Here is a 27,819-nt window from a genome sequence, read left to right on the forward strand (position 1 = left end):
CTAATTTCACTACTTGACAGCTGTCAATAACAAAACAATCAATTTTGATTCTTTTCTGGCAAGATTATTTTTGGTTTTCCAGAATTTCTTTGTTATTTCGCTAACCGGTTCATTTTTACGGTTTCAGAATATACTTAATTTCAAAAGCAATATTCGCTTCACCTTAAAAAAAACTTCGAGATTTAACCACTTATCACTAGTGACAAACTGCAACTTCAACACGTAACGTAATAGCTAAACTTAAAACGGCATGCTAAGGCACCAGTTATAGCAATCATTGGTTTTCACCATTGAAACCAGAATTGGAATTATTTTTCTGTCATTGAACAAATTTTCCTGATTGAAATCCACCGAAAAATTATTAGGGGCCGGTTATAGCTATCAGTAAAAGTGCGTGTCCATGTCTATTTGAGAGTACTTTTGCTAGTTAAATCTCAAGAGCAAGTCTTGGGAGACTGTCCATTTAAGAGCCAAATTTTAGAAATGTTACTATCGCGAGCTCTCTGCTTGAATATCGAGAATTTTCTTGCTGAGAGTACTCTCATAATCGTGTCCAATTGATAGGTTTATTCTAATTATCGGCACTGTTCTTAAAAAAGAAAAACACAAAAATGTTGGGTCAAACCGTCGTGGATAGATCGTCGTATCCAATTCGCTGCGGAGTCTGCTCTTTCAAGAGAGCTTTAAATTGAAGATCTTCAACAGTTTGGAAATTTTGCCGTTTGTCAGTTATTTAAATTGAATTCTTGATACAAACGTTATGAGAAGCCACACCAGTACGCGAGCGTATACTGGTAACACTTGGATTTTTAGCATCCGGTAAACATATAAATCGCAAATCATTTTCGAAGGAAAAAATAAAAGTAATTGTACGATGTGTGCAGGTGATTCATATGGCAAGGTTCCAAGACAAATTTTTGAAGGTAAAAACAAAACAAAATTAATTTCAAATCAAATTTATATGAAGAAAAGACATAGTTTCCATTGCACTGCTTTGCCATGTTTAGCTACTCACAAAATACGAACTGTGTTGGTATTTCGCGAGTTTATCTCGGATAGTGGTAAACACATGTGTCCACTTGCGAGTGACTTTCAAAAAGATCGAATGTCGAAAGTAATTAGTCAACTCTCCGCGAGCTACTCTCCAGGCTATGTCCACTTGCAAGATCGCTCTTAAGCCTAGTACATACTTCCTAGTGAAGTGAACGTTCGCCAGTGGAGAAAGTGAACTTTTGACATTGCTCACTGGTACACACTTGTGAGTACACGTTGTGAACATTTGACTTCAGCTTCACCAACAGTTCCCGTACATTTTGCACGTGAATTGCCCGTGAACGAAAACTCTCCACTTTGTTCTCCACTCAACTTCACGAGCAAGTTCACGGGTGAACCAAAAACTGAAATTTGTATGGGTTCACGAGATGGTTCACAAGTATGTACTAGGCTTTAAGAGCAGCTTGATAGCACACATTTACTCGCAAATGGACACCCACCTTAAAATCCATCAACAAATAATTTTTTTCTTATTTTTGAACATGTTAAAGATCTATTTCTAGAAAAAAATTGATGCAATAAGATGAATCAAGTATTTTTTCCAAAAAGAAACAATGCATTTAATTTGTTTAAATGTTGGTGTTCAAATTTTTACTGTTCCGATCACATCATTAAAAATTTTACTGATGAAAGCAACAATACAAAATTGTCTGAGGCGCTAAGCTCGATGTTATGATCGAAAGAAAACAACATTTAATGACGTAAATTTATTGATTGATATAAATGCTCATGAGTAAAACATTTCAGATTCCTCCTGTGTCAAATTTTTGATGGGTTTTACTGATAACTTTAACTGGCCCTTACTGCAGAAATTTGTCATTGGAATTGTGTGAAAATGGAACACGAATCAGTGGAACTATTCGTTTCACTTTTAAACATGAAAGTATCAGCTGTTCAAGAAAAATTTTCGTACGGAAAATAGAAAAATACATTTTTAGAGAAAAATAAATGCGCTATAACACTTTTTTCTCAAAAAAGTTAGTGTGATTTCCCATCGACCAGTATATAGTTTTCATTTCTAATAAAAGGGCAATACCGTCAAATATGGCTTCGCATTTTTATCTGGATCGATTTAAATGAAAGCTATTACTGGCCCCTAATGCAATTCGAACACTGTCTGAATTCCTACAAAAAATCAATGAAAAGTTTATTGATTCGAAATCCGAATGTAGCCTTGCCTCTAAAATAATATACATATTCGTTTTGAATTTGACCGCTAGATGTTGTTATATATTGTGTGAACTACAACTACCTTCACTTTGATACAAACACAAAAATGTCAAACCAAAAAGTAGACAAAAATCTTCATATCTACTCATCTCCACCAAGAAAGAAGCAGCAGAGGCATTCTCAAGAAGATTTGCCTTAAAAGACCTAAATAAACTTAATTACCTTCAACACATAAATATCCAAACAAAATGGGAACTGAGGTAAGCTATTTTAAACTCCTTTAAAAGCTAATTAAATCTAATAATTTGTTAATTTCTCAGGCACAAGATGATCGTCGTATATGGGTTGGAAATTTAGATACTCGTCTCACCGAGTAAGTTGCTCTTGTTATTGATTTTATTTGCTTTGCGCATAAACTTTCACTTAAAATATGCCTTTGTTTGGTTGTTATGTTTTTTTGTTCAATTCTCTTTGATTTTGAGGACTTTCAAACTAATTGTATCATTTTCTTTTCAAAATGTTGGTATCAACTTTTAAAAATTGTGCAAAAATGCGGTCAAATTGAAAAGTTCGATATGCTATTTCACAAGAATGGGCCCCTCGTTGGCCAATCTCGAGGATATGCCTTTGTTACCTTCAAATCGGTAAGTTTCACAGAACTCACAAGTGTAGAGAAAGAAAATAAAAAAGGCGCGCAAATCTAAGAAAAACTAAACATACAATTTTTCCCCCTTAGGCTGACTCAAGCGTAAAGGCTCTGCATAAATTAAATGGAATGTACATAGGAAAGAAACCACTTGCTGTGCGATTAGCTAAAAATCTAAATTATGTAAGTGGCATATCCAATGCGTCTTTTATTGTTTGAAAATGGTGTGTTTTTTGTATTTCCAGGATGAATTAGAGAAACCAAAACCACGCATTGAGATTCCCGCCCTAGGTACGCGTCCTGTAGACTCCAAAATTAGCAAAGAAGACGCTATACGCGCCATCGAGGCTAAACTCAATGTCTTGGAAAAACGCACTCTCGACGATGAGATAGAAATGACTAATAATTCATCTACCTGCCAAGCCCCCATCATTCAGAAATATCAATTCAACAAAAACAATGATGGCACCAACAACGGACAACGCGGAGGATTCGGCACAAGAACGCAGTTTGTCAAGCACAGAGGCTCCTCTAGACCGTACAACAGAAATCATCGCCCAAAGCGACGGTAGTGCCTCACAAAAAAGAAAACCCTACAAGAATCCTCTCTTGTGTTCATCGCATGCTCTCGGTTTAAGTTTTAACTTTAGAAATCACTCTCAGACAAAAACAAAATATTTTTTGAACAAAAATAAATTATATTCGTGTTTAGCTTAATTCTACACATGGGTTTTATCAGTTTTGATTTGAAGACTTATTTCGGGATGGAAACTAATATAATATGGCCTTTAAGTGGTTGCAACTGGTTAAGGACCGCTTTTTATTAAAATATAAATCTTTAAATTTCCTGTCAGTTCCTAAAAACAATCTCCTTAGGAACTTAGAATCGTCGATAGCAAAAGAGGCATTTTTAAAGCGAAAACCAAGGCAATGGATTTTTGATAACTTTGTTTTTATTGACTACAAAATTTACTTCGATTGGAATATGTGTTTGCCGCGCATATGTTCGGGAACTGGGATTGTGCCTGGGCATGGGAGTTGTCCAGGTATTTCGCAGATGCAATGTCTATCGCAGCCAACACCGAAGTTAGCAGGATTATCCTTTTTCTCAACAAGCAGAGCTTCGGCCACAAGTTGTTCCCTAATCAAAAAAAGAGATTCTTTTTAACAAAACCGAAAACAATAGAAACAAAGTTTAATACTCACTGTGACTTGCCAATAACTTTGATTAGATGTTCCAGAATTTGTTCACGGTTTTTACTATCGATGTCAATAAGAATATCCCTGCCGTCTTGATAATAACACCGGATGAATGGTGATGGAGTCATATTTTTGAATGTTACCACTTGAACATTTGGATTTTTGAATTGTACTTGAGGGATATTCCAGAAAACGAAGTCCCTATCAAAGATATGCCAAACAAATCAAGTGTAAATCCAAGACTCTTGTGTAATACAATTATATTTTTACCTAGCTCCAAGATGATGATCACCGTGGGTATTGTAATTCACAGAGAAAATCTTTATTTTATCTTTTAAAACAAGTTTGCCAGCAGTCAGGAATTTCATAGTCCTCCGGACGGGTGCAGCTCCTTTCATAAATGGCATTTTGAAGGTAGTTTTTTAAAGGATTCGAAGGTAAAAATGCAAAAAGTAAATTGGTTATTTTTGTGATGAGAAGGTTAAAAAGTTTTCTTTGGTGCACCAGTTCTATGAGTTTGACGGTTACAGGTTATGTTTTTTTTCTTTCTGTGGGATGTGTTCGAGAAATGTTGTGACATAAAATTCGAACTTAAGGAACTTCTTACATTGCTCTTATAATGGATGCCCACTATCAGATAATTTGATAAACGGCCTTATCAAAGTAGCCCCAAGCTGAGAATATCATCAAATTAATAACAACGATAGGTTTGTTCATTGCGTATTAAGCTTTTAACAAAATTTTCAGAGGTTCTGGTTGAATAGCAATGATAAGCCTGATAAGCATAATTAAATAAGAAGTTAAGTGCCGCAACAGTCCTTTGAGTACTAGTGACTAAGGCTAGGAGCGCACATACAACTTTTAGTTTCGAACCTGTTTGGTTTCTAAGCTTTTTTTTTTATAATTAGCAAACACTAAAAAAGTTTTTTATACCTTTAATATGCCAAAGACACAGTGTGAGCATTAGGAAAAGAGGGAAGGGTTGGATAGGAGGTGGCGGTGTACATTGGTTTTAAATTTCTGAACATTGCAATGACAGGGAAAGATAGAGCGTGGCAAGGCGTTCCACATTCGCGTAGTACGGCTAAAAAAAGAATATCTGTACTTCATAGTACGTCTGAAGTTGGGCTCAAGGGTAAACTGATGGGCATTCCTAGAAGCACGGGTATTACGGTTAAATTGTTTAAGGGGAGGAATGCAACTGGCTATTTCACTAAAGCATAGTCCGTTAAAATAACGGTAAAAAAAGGTAAGGCAAGAAACCTTGCGTCGATGTTCGAGTGATGTAAACGAGTTGATGATGTTAATGTCACCAATCATTTTAAAAGCTCTTTTTTGAATACTATCCAAGAGGCTTAAATAAGTTACTGGAGCACCAGCCCAGAGATGAGAGTTATATTCAAGTTTCGGACGTATATAGGTTTTGTAGATTGTAGCCAGGTCAGACGGAGAAAAAATTTCTTGCAACGTCTCAAAAAACCTAGACATCTTGTGGCATTTTTGGCAACATCGCGTATGTGATCGCTCCACAAAAGTTTGTTGCTGATGCACATTCCGAGGATGTCAAGATTTTCTGTTTCGTTGATGCAAGTGCCACTCATAGATAGTGGCAAAGACGGTTTATCTCGATTTAACGATGCAAGACAGCATTGCAATTTCGAAGCATTAAATTCCACACGATTTTTTATTCCCCATTGTACAATGCTGTGTAGGTCGGAATTTAATGAGCTAATCATATTTTGCCGTTGCAGTTCCACATCCGAAGAGGAGGGTTGTGAGTCTGGAAACGAATATGAAAAGCTAAGAGTGCTATCGTCAGCGAAACAATGTATTGGATTAGAAGTAGCAGACAGGAGATCATTTATAAAAATGAGGAAGAGAGTCGGAGACAAAACGAAGCCCTGGGGCACACCAGCGTTTATTTTATGAGTTTCAGACTTGAATCCATCCAAAACAACTTGTATTGAACGGTTCGAAAGAAAATTTCTAATCCAACGAAGAAGGGATTCGTCGATACCGAAAGCACGCATTTTCGATAAGAGAGCAAGATGCCAAACTTTATCAAATGCCTTTGAAATATGAAGTGCAATAATCTTACTTTCTCCAAAACGATGTAAGGATCTGTTCTACTGTTCGGTGAGATGAACCATGAGATCACCAGTGGACCTATTGCTACGAAAGCCGTATTGCCGGTCATTAAGAAGCTTCCGTTCCTCAAGATATTTCTTAAGCTGATAATTAATCAGCGTTTCCATGACCTTAGAAAGAAGGGACGTAAGTGCTATCGGTCGGTAATTTGTGGGAGAAGAAGATTCGCCTTTTTTTTGAATTGGCTGAACAAATGCAGTTTTCCAACTACTCGGAACGAGCCCAGAAGAATAGGATAGATGGAAAAGCTTACGCAATGGTTTTGCTAGCGTGGAAGAACACCTGTTCAGAATAATAGCGGGGATACCATCTGGGCCAGCGGATTTATGAATGTTGAGATCTTTAAAAACTCTCGCCCCAGTTCGAGTACGAAAAAAGATTGGTCCCATAGAATCATTTACGCGTTCAAGAACTGGAGGAGTCATGACACTATCTGGTAAGGTGGAATTTTCGGCGAACTGCCTTGCAAATAAATTGGCTTTATCAATAGAGCTAACTAAAGGAGTGTCATTGACAACAAGCGTAGGAAGCGTTTTTTACAAATGACCAAAAATTCTTACTGTCTTTGGGACATTGCAGTATTTTTCGCCGTAATTTTTGGTCATGTAAAAATTTGGTCCTTCGAATATAGGCGTTGCAGTGCTTCCTGGCTTGCTTAAACTTTTTCCGGTTTTCCTCAGTTGGGTTGGCTTTAAAACACCGGAAGCTCACCTCTTTCTCCTTGATAACCTCTTTGCAGCGCAAATCGAACCATGATTTAACCTTGGGTTTAATACTTTTAACCCTATTCGGGATAAACGTTTCCGTTCCCAAATGAATCATAATAGAAATCATATCTGCACTGGAGTCTACGTCGCTACCGAGGAAGCATAGCGACCAGTTAAAGATCCTGAAAAAATTATTGAGACCGTCCCAGTTGGCTTTCTCGTACTGCCAAACGGTTCTCTTTGGAGCTCTTTCTTTAACTGGGGTGGAATCGGCTAAGGTGATTGTTGATAAATGATAATCAAAATGATCGAATTTGATCTACATAAGGTGATAGTCAAATTGATACCTAAAAAGCTATCACAAAAAAATGTGATAGTCGTTTTCAAACAAATTTGTTTATTCTGAATAGAGCTACCAGACGCTTACACAAACGACTGGAAAATTTTCTTAGTTCACTTTGTTTCTTTTAAAAACACATTCCTGTGACCGACAAAGCTTACGACATTCGAAAAAAACAAGAAAAGTAAGAATTTTATTCAAAATCAGGCAATTTAAAACTTTTATTTAGATATTTTATAAGAATCAATTTAAAATTTCACCAAGGCAACAACGAATTTTGACAATTTGAATCTGAAATTGTTCAATCGAATTGAATTGAGTTGAATCATCTTACACAGACGGAATGAAAATGATAGTCAATTTGATTATCAAAAAATTGATAGTCAACAATCACCTTAGCCGATTCCACCCCTGGATTTGTTTGACACGAGAAATTAGCAGATATAACACTATGGTCCGATGTGCCTAGAGGTGTCAATACACTGATTGTGTACTTATCAGGATCAGAAGTGAGAAACAAGTCAAGGGTATTTTCTGCTCGGCCGTTAACGTCTGATATTCGAGTAGGCTCATTGACAAGCTGAGTAAGATGGTTAAATTCATCAAAAATCTCAGCACACATTCCTTCTGGCGTTGTCTGGCCCGAATGGCGAAGCCACGAAGATTTGTGAACATTGAAATCGCTCGTAATAACGATTTCAGTGTGAGGATACAGGGAGACAATTCTTTGTATGGAGTCAGACAGAGCATCAAATTCCTGAGAAGTTGAAACTCTGTCCAGGTTTGGGCTCCGATAAAGAAAACAATAGTGAATGATGTGCTTATTCACGGAAAGTTTAACCACATGAAATTAAAAAGGGAGTTGGTACAATGACCGTATTGTGGTAAAAGTTGATATGCAACATTATTCCTAATATATATGGCGAGATTATGGTGTGAGAAGAATAATGGCACTAAGCAATACCCATGAATAAAAAATTCAGCAGGATCGGAATTTTCACCCACTCAATGCCAAAACAGCTGGTCTGTTAGAATTAATGTGGATGTATACAGACAGAAAATTCGATCTTAGCTGAGCACTATACACTTATAGCCTTTTCACACCAAACCCCAAAACCGTGTTTTTGGCAAAAAGTTTTCCAAAATCGTTCACACCGAACATTAACACGTTTTTATTTGACAATTAAATTTGTTTAACACCGGCTGTCATATTTTGTATTGATGAAATTATTTGTGAAAATAAAATTAATTATAACCAATTCAAATTGATTTTAAAGTAACACTATCTTCTAGAAAAAGAGTTTCAACTGAAGTTGTGGGGACGGGTGGAATGGGCTCACGACATGAACCAACAAGAACTACAAGCCCACTTGGCTGCAGCTATCCTCTTAGTTTACTTGAACCGGTAAAAACAATTTACTAATTCACAAGCTAATTGTCTAGAAAATATATCATAGAATCAACAACAAACAAAACTGTTACAATAAAAATTAATTTTCTTCTTCTTTCACAACAAATTCAATCCAAAATACTGAGCTTGTAACTATTGCTTCTGTTGGCCAAATGTGAAATATATTGTGGCCGTCTGAGCAACTCATAGGACGGGTTGAGAAAATTCTTAACGATTTCGTGTAGGTCCTTATGGCTTTAGCAGAAAAGGTCAATTATTCGTTCCAGATTCGTATCGAAATCACACTCATCCAGAGCTATCAATGAATCTGTTATCATGGGCTCCAATTTCTCCATGACTATCTCTTTGGGTTCTTCCTTTGAGGGCTGACCTAGCTTGTCCAAAGCACTGCGGATCTTCTTGATGTTGGCATCGCTGTCCATCAAGAGGTGGTAGCCCACTGAACTATGAGCAAGTCTTCCTCGTTCTTGGGATCGTCACGCAAGTAGCAATAGTGAATTCCGATTCCTCGCATAAGAAAGAGTGTTTGAAAATTTGGAGGATCATAAAAGAACAGCCAGGGCAGCAAATAGTCACCGGAGCTTTTACTCTAAAAGTTAGCAAATTTTCCCACAATTTATTTTGTAGCCACGCAGCTCTCCCAAAGTTTCCTTATTTTCTCTTCTATATTCTGTAAATAAAAAACAAAAAGCAAAACAAGGGTAGGTTTGTTCATTGCAAGTTAAGCTTTTCACAAGATTTTCAAAGGTTCTGGTTGAATAACACTGATAAGCCTGATTACCATAAATCATAACTAAATAAGAAATTAGATGTCGCAACATTTCGTTGAGAACTAGAGGCTGGTGACTTACAACGCTCAAACATTTCTGTTTGCTAGTAATGTATTCAAGGATGGAGGAGGTTTATAGATTTAATCCGAATCCAAGCGCCTAATTTTAGAAAGCATTTGTAAAAGCTTGGAGCATTTGTAAATTCGTCGAAATAGGTACAATAAAAAAAACTTAAGAAGGCACAAGCAGCTATTGGGCTACTTTCGGACTTATCTGCGTAAATAAGCGATGTCATATAACCCCACACAAAAAAGCGCAGTGGTGTTAATCCTACAGGCCACACTACAGGCACATGACGCGAGATAATGCGCTCACTAAAAGTTTCCTTTAATAAATTAATTATTTTGTTGTATCGAGGTGTTCTGGACTAAGTCCATGCATTATCAATTGCAAACTAAACTAAGCATAACTCAAGTGAGTGTTTAAACGTCTAAACTACGAAAAAGGTGTTGCTAGAATTAAAACCACATGTTTGAAAAAGTACCATTATATTAAAATTAACAAAAAATCCTCTAATTGGACAGTAAATTGAAATTGCATCGTTCAAAATCCATCCTCCAAGTGTATACTTCACCTTAATTGCGAAAATATATATTTACAAACTCTGACCAACTTCACACAATTCATCGTCAAAAAATTGTTGCCTGTCATTTTCCAGCTTTGTGAGCCGCTTTTGATCTAAAAGAAAAGGAGAAGAAGAGAAGAAAAATCGTAAAATCATCATTTTTCCAAAATATATGTGCATTTTCATCTCCAAAAACAATCTCCTTTGTCTCTTGTTGTGCATTTAAATTTACCAAATTGAATTCCATCTAAATCGAAAAAATGCCCTCAGCTGAAGTTACCGTAAATAAGGTCATTGTGCATCCTTTGGTGTTGCTCAGTGTGGTTGACCATTTTAATCGAATGGGAAAAATCGGCAACCAAAAACGCGTTGTTGGAGTGCTCCTTGGTTGCTGGCGATCAAAAGGTGTCCTTGATGTGTCGAACAGCTTTGCAGGTGAGTTGTTTTTTTCTTTCTATGGGTTCCTTGAATGAGTCACAATGATTTTTGATTGTAGTTCCGTTCGACGAGGACGATAAAGACAAATCTGTTTGGTTCCTTGACCATGATTACTTGGAAAACATGTATGGCATGTTCAAGAAGGTGAATGCCCGCGAAAGAGTCGTCGGTTGGTATCACACCGGTCCCAAACTACACCAGAACGATATCGCTATCAACGAACTCGTCCGCCGGTACTGTCCCAATTCGGTGTTGGTCATTATTGACGCAAAGCCGAAGGACCTTGGCCTGCCAACTGAAGCATACATTGCCGTCGAGGAGGTGCACGATGATGGAACTCCAACAAGTAAGACATTCGAACATGTTCCCAGTGAAATTGGCGCCGAGGAAGCCGAAGAAGTTGGTGTGGAGCACCTTCTGCGTGACATCAAGGACACCACAGTGGGCAGTCTCTCACAAAAGATCACCAACCAGCTGCAAGGACTCAAAGGCCTCAATGCCCAACTGAAAGACATCAAAAACTACCTGCAGAAAGTTGGCGATGGCAAACTTCCCATAAACCATCAGATCGTCTATCAACTTCAGGACATCTTCAACCTCCTGCCTGACATCACATCGGACCAATTCACAGAAACCATGTACGTGAAAACAAACGATCAGATGTTGGTTGTCTATTTGGCCTCGATGGTGCGTTCCATTATTGCTCTGCACAATTTGATCAACAACAAACTAACGAACCGCGATGCCGAGGAGGGCAAGAAGGAGGAAGGCAAAGACAAGAAGGACAAGGACAACAAAGATGCCAAGGACAAGGATAGTAAGAAAGAAGAAAAAACCGACAAAAGCAAGGATGAGAAATCCAAGAAGTAAAAAATACAAATATTAGAGAGTGTTAAGGTCCTTATTGTCGGTTTTTAAGAGATTTCTTATTTTTTTTTAATTTGTATTCCTGAAGCCCCCAACCTTACGGTATTTTCTTTTTTATATCGATCAGAATAAATTATAATACAATAAACAGAAATAAAAATTAATACTTGTCCCGTTAAGAATTAACTAAAATAATAAAAATTACATTGTAACTAATTATTTTAATTTCATTTTTCAAGAACCTTTTAATGGTTGTGTACTTTTGGAGGCATAGCAGATCAGACTTTATCCAGTCTCAAAAAAGTGGTAAAATTGTTTTCTTGTCCTTTCTGCTATTTAATTGGATAAATTCTTTCAAATCGCCTTATTTGTAACTACAATTTCCTGAGGTTATTGCTAAAAGAATTTGAATGTACTTTTGACGGGCAGCATAATGATGATTTTGATGTCAGCGTTAAAAAGAATGGGGCTTCTGTAAAAGGTTGATAGTATGAAAGGTAGAGTAAAGAAGATACAAGTTCATAAGTCTTTGCACACTACTTTAAAAAGGCCATGTTAGTACAGAGGAGTAACGAGAGTATCAGTTGATACGAAACAAGTCATGAAAAGTGCTTTCTCAAATTAGCCATTCGGACTCGGCTTTAAACTGTAGGCGCTCTCCATCCCTGACAATATTACTTGCACACAAGAATGGATGAGAGTTTTAAGTCACTAGGCCCTAGTTTCCAACAAACTGTTGCACCACCTTCTTCCTCAAGTTTTCGACTGATTGCACTAACGTACCAAATTTCAACACAGGTCGCTTAAATTATGTTTTCTTCTATCCCAAAAAGAAAACAATACATTTTTTTAATGTAAACTCCGTTTGCTGATACGGCACTTAAGATTTTATGTCCCACATACCAAATAATTAGTTTTTTAATGCATTAATATGCAAACTTTCGAATTTCTAAATGTGCTTGACGATGACGTGGAAATCCTTGATATTTCAGAAGTTTGAATTCCTCTTCAAATATATGATAGAAATATGAATGTTTTGGTTAGCAAAAGGAGTATAAATTGTGATTTAAACGGAAGTTGAAAGCTTATATTGGAATGTCCAACAAACAGGGCCGAATTTAGAGGTCCAGGAGCGGAGGCCCCCTCGCTCCAAATTATTTTCAAAATAAAGTAAACCATATTTTTTTACTCGAGTTTTTCAATAAATAATTTCTTATGAAACCAAGTAGTACCCGTGGCAGTGCGTTGGGCTTGCATGCAAGGGGTCTTGGGTTCAATACCTGCCTGTGCAAACTTAATTTTAAAAAAATTAATTTTCGCGGGTACTGCGAAGAATTGACAAATCCTTCAAGAGTAATTCTTGTCATGAAAAAGTGCTTTCTCAAAAATTAGCCGATCGGATTCGGCCTAAAATTGTAGGTCCCTTCCATTCCTGACAACAGAACTCATACAAAGGAATGGTTGAAAGTTGTAAGTCACTAGGCCCTGGTTCACAACGGGCTGTTGCGCCACCCAGCTTCGGTAGACGGTTTTGTCCCATCGTGCCTATTTTTTATAATTTAATTTTTTTTTGAAAATGAGCGCACTCTAGTGCAATTTGTTACCATCAAAACCAAATATGTTCTCAATGCAATTTCATGGTTTGGGAATGTAGCTCTGAAATTTTGATTTTCGAGAATTTAGTAGTAAAATTGTTCCTGCGTTTGACCTGTTTTGTAGTCCATTTCCTTTTTGTATGAGTCAATCAAAGACACAAATTGAACAAATTTATTACCAAGACTAGGCTCTAGATCATCAGGATACACTTTCACCAATGCCTCTGTTGCAGCGTGCTCCAAGTATCCTAATCTCGAACGTACAGCTTCATTGGCATGCAATTTTTCAGTAAGAGAAACGGATAGCTGGTCAATCACTGGGATGAAGGCGGCTACTTTGTATTTTTCCCTTCGGTAACAGATTTTCGTGTTGTGCTTTTCGGTGATCGGGCGTATTCAACCTCACTTTTGCTTCATTCCTCACGATGTCTTTTTGCTCTTTATTGGAAGATATGCTGGTTAGAGATTCTTTGATTTCCGAATAGTCGTTGACTAAGGCTTTCGTAGCTTCAGCTCGACTAGACCAACGAGTGTCGCTGAGCAAAGTACAAATTCTGCACGAAATTAAAGAATTGAACAAGATGGACAACAGTTAGCAGCTGCCTTTTTACTAAATGACCACAACAAGGAACATCACCTTGTATTTGCCACTCAGAATTTTTTGCAGAATTGTCATATGATTTTGATATTTCACTCATTGGAGTATATTTAAATAATCAAAGTTTTTTTACACAGATGGCTCAAAAACCAAACCTCTGGACTCTGTCTCTACAAACTCTATTACAGTCCATAACTGTCGATCATCTCTAATGGAGATGGCGCAACAGTTTAATATTCACTTTTGCTGGGTGCCGGGCCATAGAGACATTCCAGGTAACTGTAAGGCAGATGAACTCGCCAGGAACGGTACAGTACAGCCCATGCTACCACGTTTGGCAAGTACTGGCATACCAATCGCTACTTGTAAACTGCTCTAATGCAAGACGCTATGAGGGAGGCAAGCACCAGGTGGAACAACATCACTACGTGTCAAGTCACAAAAAACATCTGGCCAACACTGGATTTAAAACGTTCAAGGTGCTTTCTCTCTCGAAGCAGATCGCATATAAGCGCAATAACAGGTGTCATAACCGGACACTGTCTAATAGGAAAGCACGCCACGAGACTAGGCGTACTCTCAAATGACTTTTGCAGAAGCTGTATGGACGAGGAAGAGGAAGAAACGGTTCTTCATCTTCTCTGCACATGCCCTGCTCTAGCTCGAAAACGCAAGAATTAACTAGGAGAATTCTTCTTTAACGACCTAAACGATCTAAATCATATCAGTATAATCAGCCTCAAAAGCTTCGTAAGAGACTCAAGCCGGCTCCATTGAGCTTAGGAGGAAGCCTCAAGATTCATGTGATATCACAATGGGCCATTAAACTGGCCTAAGTGTGTCCGTTTCCATCTTGGACAGCCACTATAACCTAACCTAACCTAAGACATAGCCAGAGAGAAAAAAACTAATCTAGAGAATCAACTTCGACGGTTGCTCTCTTTTTGCCTATACAAGCTGTGATTTGCATACCAACTTGCATATGTAATAACCCCATATACAAAAAAATTGGGGACAAATCCTTCCTTAGTGCCTGTCTATACGCGTTGTGCCCACAACGTTGTGCTCACAACGCTATGTGTCTACATGTGTTGTGACTACTCATGACCCGTTTTCCATTTTGTGTTGTGGAACGAAGAACTTGAAACATTTGTGTTCGAGATTTTGAGCGGGTGATATTGAGATACTACCGACATACATAGGATTTTGTCTTGTTTTTACAAGGTATAGATTTTATATATGAAATGGATACAAATAATGAAATTATTTGTTTAACTGCAATATGCGCAGCGGCAAATGTTTTATTTCTGCTTAATGAAGAAGAAAAAAAAAGAAGATCACAAGGGAATAGTCAAAACCTTGGAGGCTCCGCAGGAATACACAAAGTTCTTTTAAACTTTTAAATGACGAACTACGCTTAGAAACTAGAATCGTTATCTTCGTATGGACGAGTATTCTTTTAAAGAACTCTTATGCATAGTGCAGAACTCAATTCAAAAACGGAATTCTGTTATGCGAGAAGCCTTGTATATAAATACAAATACAAGTATATATACAAAGCGAGAAGCTATTCCTGCGGATTAATCTTTAGCGAAACCGAAGAGCAAAACAAATGTACCTTTCGCATTGACGAACAGAAATTAATGAGAAATTCGGAACGAAATGAGAAAGGAACTGTACTGCCCAAGCAGAAAATTCAATTTCTGTCATGAGCATCCCGTCCCTTTACTCAGCTCTTCTCTTGCCCACAAACTCTCGTCACAACGTTGTGGGCACAACGCGTATAGACAGGCACTTAGTGCCTGTCTATACGCGTTGTGCCCACAACGTTGTGCTCGAGTAATCCTATTTCGATCCGATCCAGGTCTATACGGCGCTAAATCCTGATTCAATTCGGATTCAATTCTCCTTGTAAACGCGGTATATGTGTCTACATGTGTTGTGACTACTCATGACCCGTTTTCCATTTTGTCTTGTGGAACGAAGAACTTGAAACATTTGTGTTCGAGATTTTGAGCGGGTGATATACTACCGACATACATAGGATTTTGTCTTGTTTTTACAAGGTAAAGAATTTATAGATTGAAATGGATACAAATAATGAAACTATTTGTTTAACTGCAATATGCGCAGCGGCAAATGTTTTATTTCTGCTAAATGAAGAAGAAAAAAAAAGAAGAACACAAGGGAATGGTCTAAACCTTGGAGGCTCCGCAGGAATACACAAAGTTCTTTTAAATGACGAACTACGCTTAGAAACAAGAATCGTTATCGTTATCTTGGTATGGACGAGGATTCTTTTAAAGAACTCTTATGCATAGTGCAGAACTCAATTCAAAAACGGAATTCTGTTATGCGAGAAGCTATTCCTGCGGTTTAATCTTTAGCGAAGCTGAAGAGCAAAACAAATGTACCTTTCGCATTGACGAACAGAAAATAATGAGAAATTCGGAACGAAATGAGAAAGGAACTGTACTGCCCAAGCAGAAAATTCAATTTCTGTCATGAGCATCCCGTCCCTTTACTCAGCTCCTCTCTTGGCCACAAACTCTCGTCACAAGCAAGTTCACGAGTGAACCAAAAACTGAAATTTGTATGGTTTCACGAGATGGTTCACAAGGCTTAAAGCCTAGTACATACTTGTGAACCATCTCGTGAACCCATACAAATTTCAGTTTTTGGTTCACCCGTGAACTTGCTCGTGAAGCTGAGTGGAGAACAAAGTGGAGAGTTTTCGTTCACGGGCAATTCACGTGCAAAATGTACGGGAACTGTTGGTGAAGCTTTGACATTTGGTTTGTTCATGTTCACAACGTGTACTCACAAGTGTGTACCAGTGAGCAATGTCAAAAGTTCACTTTCTCCACTGGCGAACGTTCACTTCACGAGGAAGTATGTACTAGGCTTAAAGGCTTAACAACATAAGTCGAAAAGTACGTTTGTACAAAATTAAAAGTCTATATGACAAATAAATGATACGTTAACACTAAGTTCCGGAAAATATCGATTGATACCGCAATTGCAGAAGATATGGATATTTTATATAAATATTCCCGGTAAACTGTAGAACTTTATTATTTCCGCCTTTTATAATTCAATGTAAAATAACTCAATGCAGTTAAGTTATTAGTTAAGGTATAACTACAGGTGAAAGCAGTTGGTTTGAAAATTCGTATGCCTTGGATATTGTGGAACAACCTTCAAATGAGTAAATCAATCAATTAAATTTTTTTGATTTAAAATAAACTTACGTGTGGCGGACGTAAACTGGCAGAGGTAAACCGGCAAAGGTGAACTGTTTTGCTTCGCTTTTATCTACATTATTTTATTTTCACTCGTAAGAGTTATTGATTGCCAATAACTTATAATAGGTTATTCTTGAAAATTGAGTCGATGTGGATTTAAAAAAAGAATGCGATGTTGCCATAATGTAAGTTTAGTATTTAAAACAGAACTTTTATGGATATGGTATATTACTATCATTTTTCCTACATGATAATAGACACTATGGCGCCAGTTATAGCTATCATTGGTTTTCATCGTTGAAAACAAACATCGGAATTTTTTTGACAGCTCTTTCATAGCTATCACTAAAAATGTCTGTCATTGAAAACAATTTCCTAATTGAAATCCGCCAACAAAAATTTTACTGACAGAAATCTGTCATTGGAATTATGTGAAATTGGAACACAAATTAGAGAAACTGTTCAGGAAAATGAATTTCCGTCCGGAAAATAGAAAAATACATTTTTGGACGAAAATAAATGCGCAATTACACGTTTTATATTCGAAATAACTTCTTTGTGTATTTTCTGATCGATCAGTATATAAGTCTCATTTATAATCAAAGGGAAACACCGTAAAATATCGAATCAAAAATGTTTCCGAATCGATTTCAATGATTACTATAATTTACCCCTATAAGTTGTTTTACAAAGTAGTCATTTAATTACTCCAATTGACCGCACTGCATGATGCTAAGTGTAGACTATACTTTAACATAACATCTGTTCTGTCAATTATACTGTCGGTAATGTGAATTACCTCATTCAAACTTTGACAATTGACAGTTTTTTTTGTTTAAAAAATAAAGCCACTTAAAAGTCAAGCCAAGGCATACGCATATCAAAATAATAAATAATCTAGGAGCTGAAAATGGGTACACTTAGCAATTCTCTAGGCTTAACAGTTAATTCCTCCTGCAGGACATGTCTCAAAAATATAAGTGACAACGAGATGAATCATAATATATTCGCAACACCAGGTCTTCCAGAGAAAATCTGTGCGTGCTCAACATTGTCCATCCATCCAGGAGATGGCCTTCCAATAAGTTTATGTGCATCATGTTTCAAGAAGATTGACGATTTTTATAAATTTCAACAAGAGTGTATCGCCGCACAGGAAAAGTTCTTCGAGTACGTAAGTAAAGACATAAAACCATGTTTGACTGAAATCGATTTAAACCAAAGTGTGGAGTCTGGGCTGCCGCCGCCTTTTGCGATAATCAAAAAAGAAAACTATGAAAATGATAATGCTCCATCTACTTCATTCTTGGCCCTTCACAAAGTTGAAACTGAACTAAATGACTCAGCAGAAAGCAGACCAATTCATATTAATACAAAATCCAAGGAAATCACCACACGCCCTATGAAAAGAGTAAAGTTTGTATGCGAATTCTGTAGGAAACCCTTTATGCTAAAGACCGCTTTCGACTTGCATATGCGCAAGCATCAAGGACTCAAATCATTCCCTTGCCCGTTTTGTGATTTGGGATATAATTTCCAAAAATATCTTAAAAAACACATGAAATCCAAGCATACAGAACCGATTGATGCAAAATTTGTTTGCACCGAAGAGTATTGCGACAGACTATTTACGAGTAAGAAATTTGTGCTAGACCATTTAAAGGACAAACATGGGATAGATGCCAAACAAAGACCCAAACAACCCTTCACTTGTAAGGAATGCGAAATAATTCAGTCGAGCATGGGTGGTCTTATACAACATCTCGCCGAGCACAGAGCCCAGAGAGAGATCGAATTGAAAGACCCTAACTTTAAAAAAACCTTTCCGTGTCAGTTTTGTGATAAGGTTTTTAAAAGAGTGGATAAACGTGAAAGGCACAGAATATTGATTCATGAGGGTCGGAAGGAATTTAAATGCTCTTTTTGTCACAAACGGTTTTCCACATCCTCCCATAAACTACGTCATGAAATGATCCACACTGGAGAAAAACCATATCAGTGCACCGTGTGCCTTAAGAGATTCATCCAAAAAGTTTCTCTTCAAACACATAAATGCCCACTTCAGACAACGTTATGTAATGTTGAGCAAAAACCAAAACCAAACAAATCTAAAAAATGAAGCATATGTATATAATTATAAAATGTAGAATAAATAAAATGAGTGTATTGAAATATAAAGCTTTTAGTCTTTTCTTTTATTTTGGAATTCACTAAAATACGTTTCTGAAATTCACTACACTGGGAAAATCATTGATTGTAGGTTCCATTTGATCACCAAAATCAATTAATCATCGGTGAGCGCAGTTAGAAGGAATCAACCTGAGCTGTATCGTATCACCTGAAAGCCTCATGGAACTGGAGAAGGCAACAATTTTTGGGAATAAAGTGTAAACTAAATTTTATACACATGTACAATTGGTCGTATGTATAAACGGTAGCAAATGCTTTTACTAGTAAATTCGTATAGCATTTACTTCTTTCCATATGCATAAAAGACAGTAAATGCTTAAAAGGTTAGTATTTGCTATAAGAAAAGTATTTTCGAGTTTTGGATTATTTTGTATAGTAAATATTTATATTCATTTGCATAAAAACTAATACGAACTTTTCTTTCTAGTATTTACTGCAAATTTTCAAGTTTCAAAATACCAACTTGAACATTTACTAGTGAAAACTTTCTCATATTAAATGCCAACATCAATAGTCGCATCTTTACTTTCAAAGCAATCGGTTTGCAGAGCATTTATGACCAAATATAGCAGCTTTTTTCAAAGTTAGATCTGAAAAAGTTTATAGGAAACGAAAAACGCCCAGTAGTTTCTTATAACTCGTTCTGCGTTTGGGTAGTCTGATTTATAATCTTCTGCAAGTTGTTTCAGAATGCGAACAGGCAAAAATGGAGCGGATGCTGTACCGTACGTCACAGTACGTAAACGATAATGCTCGATTTCTTTCGAAGGAGATTCACGCCAAACAATACGCTGATAGTCAGCATGTGAATCATCAACCCAAATTTGTCGAAACATCTTAACAACGTCTGTAGTAAACACGAACGGATGTTGACGAAAACGTAAACACACACCTATTTAATGGCGTTGAAGAGGAGGGCCTATACATCAAACCATCAAACACGATATTTAGTTTTGTGGCTTCAACACTACGTGATGTGGAATATAAAAACATCTGCCATCTGGAATAGCGATTTCTTCACGAGGAATTTGAGTCATATGGCCAAAATCAATTTATTCTCGCATATAATTCTCCCAAATTTGAATTTTGATTGAAACGACGTTCCATTGCATAGAGACGCGAAACAGCAAAAGGTAGAGTTTTTTCAAACGATGGAAATTCTGTTTTTTGAATTGAAGTGAATCCCGTCAGGAGACTGAGAAAATGGTTTGCGAAAATGTTCTTCGGCCTGGTCGACCACAGCTGTATTATTTGCTGGAGGATTTTCTTCCAGTTCCCAGAATCGTTGTAATAACGAATCTATATCGACTAACGAATGAAAAAACGTGAAATAATTCGATTTTCTGGTTCAAAGAACTGTCCCGTTATGATGCAACCGAACGAAGTACTTTGAGCGATCACAACCACGAATTTGTCTACTCTTTAGAATGCTCCAAAGCTCATCAGCTCCAAGAAGAACATCAATGGGAGCAGCGCAGTTGAAATTTGGATGAGCTAGTTCTAGATTTGAAATATAAGACCATGAAGGCACGTCTATCGACTTAGATGGTAAAGTCGATGATAATTTATTCATTATAAATGCATCAACGAATAATTGAGAAGTGTTGACACGAGAATGGAGGTTTAACGCATACGTCCTTTTGTACATCCTATTTCCGTAGCCGATAAACCGAAAATAGGAATTCTTGAATGAGTTCTTTGAAACCCGAGTCTTTGAGAGAAAGATTCAACAGCGAAAGTAGATTGTGACCCGGAATCTAGAAACACACGACAGTTTAGAAGATTTCCCTGAATATCTTGAATTTTAGCCAAGAGCGTTGGTAAAAGCTGTTTCTTTCGACAGGTAAATTAAAGCGAATTGTTGCGTTACTAATTATTGAATTCGGAGCAGTAGATGTAGTTGTAGTTGTATGTAGCTTACTTACTTACTTAAGGTGGCGCTACAGTCCGGGACGGACCTGGGCCTCAACCAACAAGCTTTTCCAGCCAGCTCGGTCCCTAGCTAGCTGTCTCCAGTTTCGCACGCCAAGTTGGTTGAGGTCCTCTCCCACCTGCGTGCGCCACCTGAGTCGCGGTCTTCCTCTACTGCGCCGTCCCTCGAGATTGGATTCGAAGACCTTCCGGGCTGGAGCGTTGATGTCCATCCGCTCTACATGACCTAGCCATCTAAGCCGTTGGACTTTAATTTTGCTAACTAGGTCAGTGTCGCTGTACAGCCCGTACAGTTCATCGTTATATCTTCTCCTACATTCTCCATCTATGTGTACGGGACCAAAAAGCACCCGAAGAATTTTTCTCTCGAAGCATCCTAAGACGCTCTCATCTTTCTTTGACAGGGTCCAGGCTTCAGCGCCATACATGAGAACCGGGATGATGAGTGTCTTATAGATGGTGATTTTACATGCTCGAGAGAGGACTTTACTTCTCAATTGCCTTCTAAGTCCAAAGAAGCAGCGATTTGCAAGAGTTACGGATAAGTTTGACAGGGATGCCAACACTAGACATTGCTCGGTAGAGCTCTTCCCTATAGATGCTGTCATACGCGGCTTTAAAATCGATAAAGAGATTGTGGGTATCGATTTGAAGCTCCTGGGTTTTTTCCAAGATTTGCCGTAGTGTGAATATTTGGTCGATAGTGGACTTTCCTGGTCTGAAGCCACACTGATAAGGACCAATCAGGTTGTTGACGAATGGCTTCAGACGTTGACGGCAGAGAGGATCTTATACGCAATGTTAAGGAGACTGATGCCTCTGTAGTTGGCGCAGTTTAGAGGGTCTCCTTTCTTATGTATCGGGCACACTATGCTGAGATTCCACTCATCGGGCATGCTTTCTTCCGAACATATTTTGCAGATGAGTTGGTGCATGCAGCGATGCCGTCAACTCCAGCAGCTTTGTTTGACTTAAGTTTAGATATAGCTATCTTCACTTCGTCAAGGTCGGGTATAGGCGGATTTGTTGATCTGCGTCGCCGAGGTTGAGTGGTTCTATCTCCCTTACAGCGGAATTCGATTCGTCATCGCCGTTATATAGTTTGGAGAAGTGATCTTTCCATATTCTCAGCATCGACTGCGGTTCCAATACGATGTTCCCCTGATCGTCTTTACAGGCTTCGGTTCGTGGCTGGTACCCTTGGGAGGTTTTTTTTACCTTTTGGTAAAATTTAAGAACCTCATTCCTGTTGTAAAATCCCTCTATCTCCTCGATCACGCGCTTCTCATGCTCTCTTTTTTTTCATCTAAGAAGCCGGTGTTCCTCTCTCCTCTTCTGCTCGTAGAGCTCGCGAGCAGCTCTAGTCCTTTTGTGCAGCGCCGTTTTGTATGCCTCTTGTTTCGCTGCGTGCGCTTGCCGGCATTCGTCGTCAAACCAGGGGTTTCGCTGTGGTGGCCGTGTGAAATCTAGCACTTCAGAGGCGGCATCTCTGATGGCTGCAAGGCAATGTTGCCACTGCTTTTCAATGCTTAATGCAGGAAGCATAGGACTCCTTAAGAGGTTATTAGAGACTCGATCGGAAAAGGACATGGCAGTCTCTTGCGAGTGTAGCCGTCTAACGTCGAATCTTCTTACAGTATCCAGTGGATACTGGAGAAGTGTCGTGCGTCGATCGCAATGTGGTCAATCTGGTTGACGTTTGATTGATCAGGAGATTTCCATGTCCCCTTGTGGATATTAAGATGCGTGAACTGCGTACTAGCTACCAGAACGTCTCGCCCCGCAGCGAAATCGACCAGCCTGAATCCGTTGTCGGAGGTAGTGTCGTGCAGGCTGTATCTCCCGATTATCCCACCAAAGATGTCTTCTCTTCCTAGCTTGGCATTAAAATCTCCTAAGACAATTTTAATGTCATAGCCAGGGCACTGCTCATATGTCTTGTCCAAGAGCTCGAAGAATATGTCTTTGGTGTCTTCATCTTTGTCCTCTGTTGGGGCATGCGCGCATATTAGGCTTATGTTGGTGAATTTAGCCTTGATGCGGATTGTCGTGATGCGCTCCCTCACACTGTTGAAAGTCAAGACTTTTTGCCTGAACCGAGTTCCAACAACAAATCCATACCCAAATAGACGCCGTCTTTGTTCTCGGTAGCAGTCGCCGTAGTAGATATCGCAGTCTTTTAGTTTGCGTTTGCCCGGTCCATCCCATCGCACTTCTTGGATGGCTGTAATATCTGCCTTGCAGCAGTTTAGGGCTTCCGCTAATTGTTCGGCTGCACGTGGTCTGTTAAGGGACCTAACATTCCACGTACATATCCGAAGTTCTTTGTCCTTATTTCGTTTGCGTGGGTTGTCAACAGTGAATCCGTCCGTATCCGAGGCTTGTTGGTGCTTCGAAACTTAAGGTATTTTTACGTGGCCAGGAAGTCATCCCGACGGCACAACCCCCAACCTGGAGGGCCAGATCTTTAGTATAACTCCAAGGAAGGGGAGCCAGATAAACTGCTCCTTACAGGCCTGGGCTCCGAATATGTCGAAGAAGCCCTATAAGGCGTTCACTAAGTAGTTCAACCTTACTGGAATTGTAGACGCCACCGTTGATTCTATCTCGAGAATTCGTCCGCTGCCGCCTGGATAAGGATAGGTGCCTTAGTGGAAACACCTCTCTCCTCCCTCTCTCGTTTGCTGCCCCCAACAACTTTCCACTGGGGTTGGAACCCAATCTCCAGTTGAGGTACTAGGCACCCGATGTTCACCGCGGGGAGGTGAGAGCAGGAGTTGATAGACAGAGGACAGAGAAAAACCTGTGGACGCTTGTGTCCTCTTGAAGGCACATGTTGTATGTAGCTGTAGAAGTTAATAACGAAGGTTGAGATTGAAGCGAAGATTTCGAAGAAGCGGATTGAGATTTTTCATATGCATCTTCGAGATGCACAAGTAAATGATGTAGTGATTTACACAACCGACAACGAAGCGGGGAACGGCATTTAGGGGTCGAATGGCCAGCACGAATGCAATTAAAACAAAGTGAGTTTGTTTTTACAAAACTTTGAGGAGAGTCAATGTCTAACACGACAAATTTGGTACAGTGCGGAAGGATATGAACCTCTTTACACATTGAACATTTTGATGACAAAGCTGAAATGAGACCAATTGCTAGTTGATTGCTTTGTACGCGTTGTGACCCAACGGCTATTAAGAGAGTGGCATGCCTCAAGAGCATCGCACCGCTCTTCTAAAAATTCTGTTTGGTCTTCACGAGAACCGATATGTTCTCACCAAGCTTGTTTTGAATCGGGATCAAGTTTGTTCAATAACAAATAAATGAGCCATGGGTCGCGACTCGATTTACCCAACGCACTAAGCCCACGCACAACTTCATCGGCACCATCAGAAATTTTTCTTAAAGTTTCAACATTGCAAACATTTGTAGTAGGAAGCGACAAAAAAGTTTCAATAAACGATTGAGCGATTAATTGTCTACGATCATAAGCATAACGCTTTTCTAAACGATTACATGCTTCAGCATAATTAACATCGGATATGCTAATGTGCACGTAGATACGATTTCAAAAAGTGAAATTTATGAGTTGGACTAAGATTCGTCTTAGTGTCAACTGATCCGAGAAACAAATTTTTCAAAAAAAAACGATTGCTAGTCAACTAACCGATCTATAGGTGACTTATTTAACGAACCTTAATTGGAAATTATCCTTCCGCGAATAGCTTTAATTATTTGAGCAAAATATTTTGTTTCATATGTCGAAAACTCATTTTCAATTTCACCGACTTGACCTTCTTGTGATTGTTCGAAAATCTCGTTATAAAGAAAAGAAAATTCTGACCACGCGGTCTTAGTTTAATCAAACGAATCTCAATCATTTCTAGAGTTGGGGATTCATCTATTGTCTCCACAAATGCTGCGTTAAGCACCCTTTTTGCAAAACTTTGCTTTCCTTGCTTTTTTATCAGCGAACTCTAGGGCTAGAAAAGAGGTATCAAAATTTCGACAGCGAAGCCAAGCTTGTCAGCCTTGTTGAAAAATACTGGACCACAAAATAAGTTTTGATAAGTTTTAGTTTTGAGAAACTCCTTTCTCCACTGGCAACAGTCAATGGTATGGTTAAAAGAATGCGAAGTGCGATCCATATATTTCCTGAAAGTTGTGTTCCTTAATAAAAGTCAATACTTTGACTGGTGTTGATTTAGTATCTTCGATATGATGTTGAATACTTAAAATCTCATAGTAAGGCACAATGCTGAATTAGTTGAATATGCAGAAAGTTCCATGTTCCCGAAAACTCTTTCATTGGCTGAAATCTTTCCTTCGTAGACACAAAGATAGTGTCCGGGAGAGCAATCCTCACACATCTTCTCACGGACGAAGGCGTTTAATGCGTTTTAGTCTTGGTTTTGGTTTAAAAAGTGTTAGTCAAGTTATTTGACATAATAACATTAGAATCCTATTGTTATTTAGTTTAATGCACATATTTTGTAAAAAACGGAATTTTCGGGATTTGACGGGATTTTAAATGATGGGGATTATGAATAAGCGGGATTTAAAAAAGTCGGTATTTTAGAAGACGGGTTTTAAAAACTTTTTGCACTGGATTTTTTAAAACAAGGATTTTAAAAAGCGGGATTCCGATACGCTCATGTAAAAAAGGCTTCAACAAAGCTCATGTAAAAAAGGCTTGAACAAAGCTCAAAATAAGAACAATTGGTACTAAGCATTTTGGTGAACTAGGAAATTTTATTTTTGGTGACTGACTTGCCTTGCTCACAATATTAAACTCAAAAAGAACGTCATACCAAACTACTAAGAAAACAATAAAGCTGAAGTCTTTTAATTGTTCTGCTAAAGTGGTTGCTTCGTTTGAAGTGATACCATCGTTTTTGCAATTCTCCGATAGCTAAACCAAAGCATCGTGTATTTCTAACACTTGATAGCGGACCGCTTTTACGCTTTCTACTCGAGCCTACCACCGTGTATCACTTAAATTTGTGAGTGTATGCGTTTTTAGTGATCAGTTTTCCACCTGCTAACAGATATATGTTATCCGGCTGCAAGTACAGCAGCGCTTCAACTCCTCCTGGAGCATATGGCAGCAACAAGATCCTTCCACCTACCCCGATTCACCGCAACTGACCTTAGCTGTAGCCACGATTGAATACTTTGAGACCGAGCCTCCTTTAAAATTGATGACCTCTAAGTTGTTTCGCTATATTGTCGTACGGTTTCCTCAGTGTATGGCCTATCCAACATGATTTCCGTTGCATGATGTCTACTTCCAATTTTTTCTGTCCAGTCCTATTCCACAGCTCAACGTTAAAAATGATTTTCGGCCACCGGATCTTCAAAATAGAGCGCAGACAACGGTTAGAGAAAGCTTGTAGTCTGCTCGAGATGTTGGCAGAGCATTTCCATGTTTCAGAAGCATATAACAGCACTGATTTGATGTTGGATTCGAAGAGTTTCAACTTGGAGAAAGGATACCAAATGTCCTACGGACTTTGTTTATTCTACTGTTAACAACCAGGTCCGTCCGCCATCGAGAGCTGTAAAACTTCCCAGATAATTAAACAGCTCGACCTCCTCTATGGTAACCTGCCTTAGAATAACTTGTATGCTTTGGCCCGTGGTCATTACTTTGGTCTTATTTGTGTTAATCCTTAAGCCAGGCACCTGTTTTAACTCCAGTTACTGGCACATTTGATTTAAGCCTGCCGTGTTGTTTGCCATGAGACATATATCGTCAGCATAATCTATGTGGCTAAGCTTGTCAAACAGACTCCATTGGATACCGTGTCTTTTATTTGTACCCACCGTGGCTGTCATCACATCGTCAATCACCAGCAAAAACAGAATTGGTGACAAGACATTTTCTTGTCTCACTCCTTGACGCACATCAGAGAACTCGGAAAGCTGTCCATTGTGCAACACAAAACACCTTGCATTGTTGTACTATTCTTTAATAACATCGACAATTTTCTCAGGGATTCCTCGCGCAAAAAACGATCTCCAGATGCTTTCACGATTGACCCGATCAACCGCCTTCTCAAAATCTACAAACATTAGGTACAGCGGTGATTGGTACTCAGATAATTGTTCGAGTATGATTTGAAAGGTGTTGATGTGGTCGACGCACAATCGGCCACTGCGAAACCCGACTTGGTGCCTATTGAGGGTAGACTCAATCCTGGACTTAATCCTCTCGAGAATAATAGCGATACCACCCCAGTTATTACAATTTTTGAGGTTTCCTTTCTTTGGTAACTTTACAATAACTCCATCCTTTCACTCTCTTATGTAAGTTTCACTCTCCCAGACACCCTGCACGAGTTTAAGCAAAATATGGGAAGCTGCCTCAGTCTCTGCTTTTAAGAATTCTGCGGGAATACCATCAAGTTCAGCTGCATTATTTTTCTTTAGAAGTTGTATCACATTAATTATCTCTGCACTTGTCAATACCCTTAGAACAGCTGCGCTTGTTGTTCAATTGTGGATTCAATTCTTCATTGTGGTCATCATTTAGTAGCGCACAAAAGTGCTCCTTCCATCTTTGTAGCTGATCTTCTATCTTCACTAAAAGGTTGTCATTCAAATATAACACGGGATTGTTAGTGTTAGTGCTGCTACGCTGTCCGACAATGTCCTTAGTGATTTTATACAGCTCCCTTGAGTCCCCTTTTCCTGCAGCATGTTAAGCATTTTCCGCAAGTTTGTCCACCCTTGCCCTGTTGTCACGTCTCACACACCGCTGCACTGTCTTATGAGATGCTCTATACTCGTTTCGTAGAAACAATTTCCGCTAAGCATCATTTTCCGAATTCATTCTAATTTTAAGTGTTTTTCGATATGCCCAGGTGTCTTGGGATATCCAG

General features: G+C 38.6%; 4 protein-coding genes across 5 annotated transcripts; 3 read left to right on the top strand and 1 right to left on the bottom strand.

The window, feature by feature from the left end:
- Window positions 1–2,337: 2,337 nt before the first annotated feature.
- Window positions 2,338–3,591, top strand: LOC129938698 (probable RNA-binding protein 18). 2 transcript variants are annotated; one of them, XM_056046394.1, is made up of 5 exons: window positions 2,338–2,483; window positions 2,544–2,596; window positions 2,793–2,867; window positions 2,960–3,052; window positions 3,115–3,591. In XM_056046394.1, exons 2-5 carry the CDS (start codon window positions 2,564–2,566, stop codon window positions 3,439–3,441), a joined length of 528 nt encoding a protein of 175 aa, XP_055902369.1. In that variant the 5' UTR covers window positions 2,338–2,483; window positions 2,544–2,563; the 3' UTR covers window positions 3,442–3,591. The 2 variants fall into 2 exon arrangements, with proteins under 2 accessions (XP_055902369.1, XP_055902368.1); XM_056046393.1 differs by lacking the exons at window positions 2,338–2,483; window positions 2,544–2,596 and having other exon boundaries at window positions 2,623–2,867.
- A 209-nt stretch (window positions 3,592–3,800) lies between these two features.
- Window positions 3,801–4,590, bottom strand: LOC129938699 (probable 28S ribosomal protein S25, mitochondrial). The gene is made up of 3 exons (XM_056046395.1): window positions 4,340–4,590; window positions 4,076–4,270; window positions 3,801–4,010 (listed from the first exon to the last, which is right to left on the bottom strand). The coding sequence occupies exons 1-3, from the start codon at window positions 4,474–4,476 to the stop codon at window positions 3,839–3,841; spliced, it is 504 nt and encodes a 167-aa protein (XP_055902370.1). The 5' UTR covers window positions 4,477–4,590; the 3' UTR covers window positions 3,801–3,838.
- Window positions 4,591–10,144: 5,554 nt separating this feature from the next.
- LOC129941400 (26S proteasome non-ATPase regulatory subunit 7) lies at window positions 10,145–11,591 on the top strand. Its single transcript, XM_056050024.1, has 2 exons — window positions 10,145–10,505; window positions 10,567–11,591. The coding sequence occupies exons 1-2, from the start codon at window positions 10,331–10,333 to the stop codon at window positions 11,376–11,378; spliced, it is 987 nt and encodes a 328-aa protein (XP_055905999.1). The 5' UTR covers window positions 10,145–10,330; the 3' UTR covers window positions 11,379–11,591.
- A 6,075-nt stretch (window positions 11,592–17,666) lies between these two features.
- Window positions 17,667–18,985, top strand: LOC129939609 (zinc finger protein 271-like). Its single transcript, XM_056047683.1, has one exon. It carries the CDS (start codon window positions 17,724–17,726, stop codon window positions 18,930–18,932), a length of 1,209 nt encoding a protein of 402 aa, XP_055903658.1. The 5' UTR covers window positions 17,667–17,723; the 3' UTR covers window positions 18,933–18,985.
- Window positions 18,986–27,819: the final 8,834 nt, after the last annotated feature.

The sequence above is a fragment of the Eupeodes corollae genome, chromosome 1 (assembly GCF_945859685.1).
Source record: "Eupeodes corollae chromosome 1, idEupCoro1.1, whole genome shotgun sequence".
Lineage (NCBI taxonomy): Eukaryota > Metazoa > Arthropoda > Insecta > Diptera > Syrphidae > Eupeodes > Eupeodes corollae.